Source organism: Vespula pensylvanica, chromosome 2 (assembly GCF_014466175.1).
Source record: "Vespula pensylvanica isolate Volc-1 chromosome 2, ASM1446617v1, whole genome shotgun sequence".
In the NCBI taxonomy this organism is placed as follows: domain Eukaryota; kingdom Metazoa; phylum Arthropoda; class Insecta; order Hymenoptera; family Vespidae; genus Vespula; species Vespula pensylvanica.
This window is the reverse complement of record NC_057686.1, coordinates 1125903-1132542: the sequence shown is the minus strand read 5'-3', so window position 1 is coordinate 1132542 and position 6640 is coordinate 1125903. Positions and strand designations below refer to the sequence as shown.

Genomic DNA, 6640 nt, shown 5'->3' with positions numbered 1-6640 from the left:
GAGAGAGAGAGAGAGAGAGAGAGAGAGAGAGAGAGAGAAAGAGAGAGATATATATATATATATTATATCTCTTTGTCTCGCTCTATATTTTTTTCTTTTTTCTTTTTCATATATTTTTTTTCTTTCTTTCCAGTAATCCTCTCAAACAACGAGATTCGACGACGTGCTACGATTTCGTACTTTGATTTCACACTGTTAGTGAAGTGTATGTGTGTGTGTGTGTGTAAGAGAGAGAGAGAGAGGAGAGTGTTAAAGAAGCAAGGCTAATGAAGGAAAAAGTACAGACACATATACACACAGAAATAGAGAGAGAGAGAGAGAGAGAGAGAGAGAGAGAGAGAGAGAGACGTGTATTTATGCAAATAAGAAAGAAAAACATTTCCTGGAACGAACGAATGAGTGAAAGAAAGAGAGAGAGAGAGAGAGAGAGAGAGAGAGAGAGAGAGAGAGAATTGAATACACATACACAAAAAAGAAAGGGAGAGAGAGAGAGAGAGAGTAAAAAAATGATAGAACCGCGCTGGAGACTCGTCCGTAACACTTCATCGCATTAAAACTCGCGCATTTCGATACCGTTATGGATGCCGCCAGTTGATTTGAACGTAAAAGATCTTTTTTCGGTTTATTAGACGAAGGAATGCATATCATAGTTGTAAATTACCAATTTGTGAAATAAAAGCTGCAAACTGTTTGTGTTAACAATATATTGAATTGTTTTTGGTGTGTTGCCGGACGAATCGATTTGGTCCGACCACTCGTCTACCCCAATCCCCTTCAATCGCGCTATATCAAAATGATGAAATAATTTCTAATAGCTGTTTAATTATATTATATATATATATATACATACATATATATATATGTATGTATATAGATGTATATTTGCAAAGGAAAAAAAGAATAAAGATAAAATGGTAAGTCTATCGAAAAAGAAGACAAAAAATGTAGAGAGAGAGAGAGAGAGAGAGAGAGAGAAAAGTATGACAAATCAAGTATTAATAGAATCTCGTGTTCCTTTCTTAGGTATCTTTGGCGTTGGGCCTCGAAGCGGGTGGTTGGGGTGCACTCGTCGAAAGATCGAGCGGACATCATCATCATCATCACGGTGGAGGAAGCGGAACGGGAGGTGGTGGTTCCTCGTTGATCGGTCACGGAAGTTTCGCAAGTTTGGCGGGTTTGGCACGACGTTGCGGAGTCTGTTTGGCTACCTTCCCGTCGGCCTGGTTGCTCGAACGTCACGCTTTGCTGCAACACGCCGGTCAATCGAACGACGACAAGCCGTTTACGTGCGAGCAGTGCGGTCAACGTTATCGTTACCGTTCAGCTTACGTTAAACACCGTGAGCAGAATCATCGAGCACGTTTGCCGGCGGACAAGCTCTTCACCTGCGACGTATGCGGCATGCAATTCAGGTATCTTAAATCGTTCAAGAAGCATAGACTGAATCACGCGTTGGAAAGATTGCAACGTGCACCGAGCGAGACCCACAACGTTTCGGTTTTAACGTCGCCGGTTGCCGAGAGAAGCGATCAGGTATCGAGTACGGGCGAGCCAAGTCAAATCGAGACTGGTAGCGACTCGACGACCAATCCGGGAGACGTCGAAGAGTCCAGGGGTATATTTTCGGAAAATGCGAGAGGGGAGGAGAGCGTGTCGGAGACGGCAAGTATCCAAGATAATCCAGGTGAGGCGATCGAGGCGATACAAATGACGGATACGTTGGTAAACGAGACGACTACGACGACGACTACGGCTACGTCCGGTATGATGATGATGACGACGACGACGACAACGACGACGACGACGACGACCGCCGCGACGATTACGAGAACTATGACGTCTACTACTGCGGCGTTGATGACGTCAGGTTGCAGAAGCAACCTAGCCGGCTTGATATCCCCGTCCGTGGTCGGAAGTGACATCGGCTTGCACAACATTGGCACAGGTAACACCACGACGATGGACGTAGTCGCAGACCCTGACGAATCGGTTCTAGACGATGGCGAACGTGGCGAGGCACAGGATGCTACTATGATCACTTTGGCACGAACAGGACACGAGGCCGATCGCCGCGAACGACGTTTCGCCTGTCCGTTCTGCGGCAAGTGCGTAAGATCGAAAGAAAATTTAAAATTACACGTACGCAAACACACGGGAGAACGTCCATTCGTTTGTCTATTTTGCGGACGTGCCTTTGGCGGTAAAAGCGATCTAACGAGGCACTTACGAATACACACTGGCGAACGGCCATATCATTGCGAAATGTGCGGAAAATGTTTCGCCCGTGCCGACTATCTTTCCAAACATTTAACCACTCATATACATCAGCGTTAAGATCATCCCTCGATCTTCTTCGATCGAATCGATCCCTCCTAAGTTCCTAGAGGGATTTTTTCTTGATCCTTACAACCCTATCCCCACCACCCGCTCCTCTCCCTTTTTACGCACGCGAGCGTGTCTTCTATATACACACACATATATATATATATATATATATATATATATATATATATGTACTCGTTCGAGAGAAAAAAAGAAGAAGAAGAAGGAAACGAAATTGGATAGACGTTCTTTTAATCGAGCGACAAACGAGAAAAGCAAATAAAAAGAATATATCGTTTAACCGATAAAAAGAGAGACGCGTCAATTAAATGAAATGGAAGACACGCTAAAAAAAAGAAAAAAAGAAGAATGCAAAGAAGGAAGGAAGCAAGCAAGAAAGGGTAGGGGAAGGGAAAGGGGAGGTTGATTTTTACAATAAGCTAAGTGAGACTATTTCTTGTGATAAGGATTCGATACCAAAGAATAATAATGAACGCAACGATCCAAACGAGCGATAGTCGCGATACGTTCTCAATCCTCTTTTAATGTTATTTTTCTTTTTCTTTTTCTTTTTCTTTTACTTTTTATTTTTTTTCTTGTTGTTGTTATTGTTGTTGTTGTTGTTGTTGTTATTGTTGTTGCTGCTATTGTTTTCTCTTTTTTTTATTTTTTGTCTTCTTCGTTTTGAAAATCTATCATGAAAGCGTGATATATATATATATATGTATATATTTATAACATTTATATTATAACAATTAATCTCGTCTATCATATATATATATATATATATATATATATATATATATATATATTTAGGCGAGATCTATGAAACCTCGAACAAATCGCTCGATCGTTTTGCCTCTGATTAATTTTTTTTTCTCATCTCTTCGCAGTCGCTAACCTCTTCAAGGATATTTACATGTGCATACGTGTAATTCACGTTCATTCTGATTTAATATGTGAATTATTTTCATTGTTGGAAAAAAAAAGAAAAAAGAAAGAAGAAATTAAGGTATCCTCAATATCGCTGGTAATGTTTTATCGACGAAAAAAATAATTAATAAAATAAATGACTTTTCGTTTGTCACCTCGAGAAAATGGCGTCCATGAAGAGGTTAATGACTCTAGTCTTTATTATTTCTTTTCCTTCTTTATTTTTTTAATTTTCTTTCCTGATATATCGTACAAAAGATGGAAAAAGGTGCCAAAAAAGAAAGAAAAGAAAAAATCCCCGCCCCCGAAACAAAAAAAAAACCAACAAACGAACAAACAAACAAACAAACAAACAAACAAAACAAAACAAAACAAAAGAAAAACTTTCCTCTGATCGAGGAAAGTGCCTCGTCATCTTACGTCGCTCGTTTCTTTTTTTTTTTTTGTTCTTATTTTTTACTCACTCGACGATCATTAGAAAAAAGAAGGAAAGAAGAAAGAAAAGAAGAAGAGGAGGAGATGGAAAAAGAAGAAGAAGAAGAAAAAAAAAAAGAGAGAAAAAAGAACAACAACAATAACAACAACAACGAACAGACTCGTCTGACATCGACTCGTAATAAATATCACGACGTGTATTAGTAGTTGACGTATTTACGAACGGGAAAACGAAACTTGATAATATCTTCTTCCGAGGAAGCGCGTTGCCGGTGCCTTCGAGAATATCCCTTTTACCTAACCCATCCTCCCTTTACAAAAACTCCTTACTCTGCGAATCCTTTAAATGCGTATAGCAATAAAGAAGAAGAAGGAGAAGAAGAAGAGGATAAAAGAAAAAAAGAAGAAGCAGAAGAAGGAGAGAAGGAAGAAGATAACAAAAAAATTAAAAAGAAGATGAAGCAAACAATGAAAAAAGAATTTAGATTGATCGTTCGTTTTCAACTACTCGATTCTTCCAACGATCTACTATAATTTTAATAGATCCTTCAAACTTGGTCTTTTCTCCTTTTTTGTTCGTACACGCATTCTACGTTATTATTCGAACGAGGATGAAGAGAATAGAAATAGAAGTAAAAGAAGAAGAAGAAGGAGAAGAAGAAAATTAAGACGAAGATGATAATGAAAAATGCAGATGATACACATAAATCTACACACATATACAGAAGACACAGACGCGCGTTATCGCGTAGGATACACCAATGAAGAGAGTGCCGGCTCATTCTCAAGGGTACCGGTCCGTTTTCGTAAGGATAACTTATCTCGTATTAATTACACGCAATGATAAAGTAAACAAAGGAACGAACGAACAAACGAACAAACAAACAAGCGAGCGAGCGAGCGAGCGAACAAATAAATAAAAGTAAACGAGAGAAGAAAGAAAATTAAATAAAAATACAAAAAAACAAAAAAATAAAAACAAAGAAAAAGAAAAAAGTAAAGCAAACGAAATCGTATTGCTCTCTCTCTCTCTCTCTCTCTCTTTTTCTTTCTCTCTCTTTCTCTCTCTTTTTTGCGACAACGATCTCTCCTTGAAACGATGGCAATAATAATAATAATAATGATGATGATGATGATGATGATGATGACGATCAACGACGACGATGATGATAACGTCGACGATGATGATGATGATGATGATGATGATGATGATGATGACGATGATCGATGACGATCGATGATGATGATGATTATGACGATGATGATAATAAGGATTATGAACGAATATTATCTCTCGCTAATTGATATTTTCGAGAGTCCTTACGAAAACGGGCCTCCCGACAAAGACAGTTACTCCCATAGATTCTAGTTAAATATTTAATATTAATTATTGTAATAATAATAATAAGTAATAATAATAATAATATTAATATTAATATTAATAATGATAATGATAATGATAATGATAACCATAATGATAATGGTAATGATAATGATAAAAACAACAAAATTAACAACAACAACAATATTTAATAAACGACGATGACGATGACGATGACGATGACGATGACGATGATGATGTTAATAATGTACTCGCTAACTCGGTGTCTCCGCGCATTTCCAAAACGAAGTCGAATAACGAAGGTGCTATCTAAATAAGTAAAAACGATCGCTAAATACCGAGCTGTAATCATCTTTAGAATCACGTTAATCAGAGAGAGAGAGAGAGAGAGAGAGAGAGAGAGAAGGAGAAAATTTGTCATCTGTGCCAAAAGAAGGAGAAGAAGAAACAAAAAAGTAAAAAAGAAACTAGAAAAAGAAGAATATAAAGAAAGAGATAAAAATGCTTCGAAATAATACGATTATTAATTGGAATATTCGACGAACGAAGCGAATAAGGAGAGAGAAAAGGAAACTAAGTAGAAGAAGAAGAAGTAGATGGAAGAAAAGGAAGAAGAAACGAAGATGAAAGATTTCATTTTTCCCTCCAAACTGGCTCGGTAATATCCGCGATATAAAGCCAATTTAGAATTAATTATATGTAATATTAAACTCGTCTCGTTCAACGTGTCATTTTATTATTCTACGTCGATAATATGTCTCTCTCTTTCTATTTGTTCGTCGTCGATTGAAACGTCCTAACATATGTCGCGACGAATGAGATAGATAGATTGATAGATAGATAGATAGATAGGTAGATAGATAGTTAAATAGATAGATAGATAGATAGATAGACAGATAAATAAATAGATAGATAGATAACTAAAAAAAAGAAAAAGAAGATGATGATGATAATGATGATGACGACGACAACGACGACGATGATGATGATGATGATGATGATGATGATGATGACGATGATGATGGAGAGAAAAACGTGTCCAACGAATGTCAACGAGTCACACCTTGTGACGAGATGCGGGAGGGGTTTAGCGCAAAAAATATATATATAAATATATATATATATATATATACATATTCGAATTTATTATTAGGAAAAAAACGGGGAGAGAGAAAAAAAGAAAAAGAAAAAAGAAAGAAGAGAACGAAAAAAAAAGAAGAAGAAAAGAAACGTTTCTCTTTCGTGTCTCTCCTTCCCCTCTCTCTCTCCCCACCCTCCCACCACCCCTATCGCCATTTTTTTTTTTACTTTCGCGCGTTCCCTCCCGCCTCTCGTCAAATATACGTACATATATATGTATATTGCCAATTTTGATGCATCCTACAAAAGTAATAATCGAACTCGCTAAGCCAAAGCACGATCGACTTTGCGATATATAAATTAACAGCGAAATATAATGATGTTTAAACTTAAAGAAAAAAAAGGGGCGTTGGGGTTCGAATCGGGGTTTGGAATTAAGGGTTGGGGGAGGGGATTTTAGAGACTTTAGGGTGGGAAGGGTATGGGACAGGGGAAATATAAGAAAAATAAGAAAATTAAGAAAAAAGA

At 37.5% G+C, this 6640-nt stretch overlaps 1 protein-coding gene and 1 long non-coding RNA gene across 4 annotated transcripts in view; both read left to right on the top strand.

Moving 5' to 3' along the window:
- LOC122626991 overlaps window positions 1-704 on the top strand; it is a 2632-nt gene extending 1928 nt beyond the window's left edge. Inside the window, exon 2 of the long non-coding RNA XR_006326767.1 lies at window positions 486-704. This is a non-coding gene — a long non-coding RNA (uncharacterized LOC122626991). The remainder of the gene's footprint in view (window positions 1-485) is intronic.
- LOC122626986 (longitudinals lacking protein, isoforms H/M/V) overlaps window positions 1-2470 on the top strand; it is a 65013-nt gene extending 62543 nt beyond the window's left edge. For all 3 annotated transcript variants that reach the window (XM_043807665.1, XM_043807664.1, XM_043807666.1), the window contains one exon: window positions 1024-2470. In XM_043807665.1, coding sequence (XP_043663600.1) covers window positions 1024-2334 — 1311 coding nt within the window. In that variant the 3' untranslated portion in view covers window positions 2335-2470. The remainder of the gene's footprint in view (window positions 1-1023) is intronic.
- The last annotated feature ends 4170 nt before the right edge of the window (window positions 2471-6640 follow it).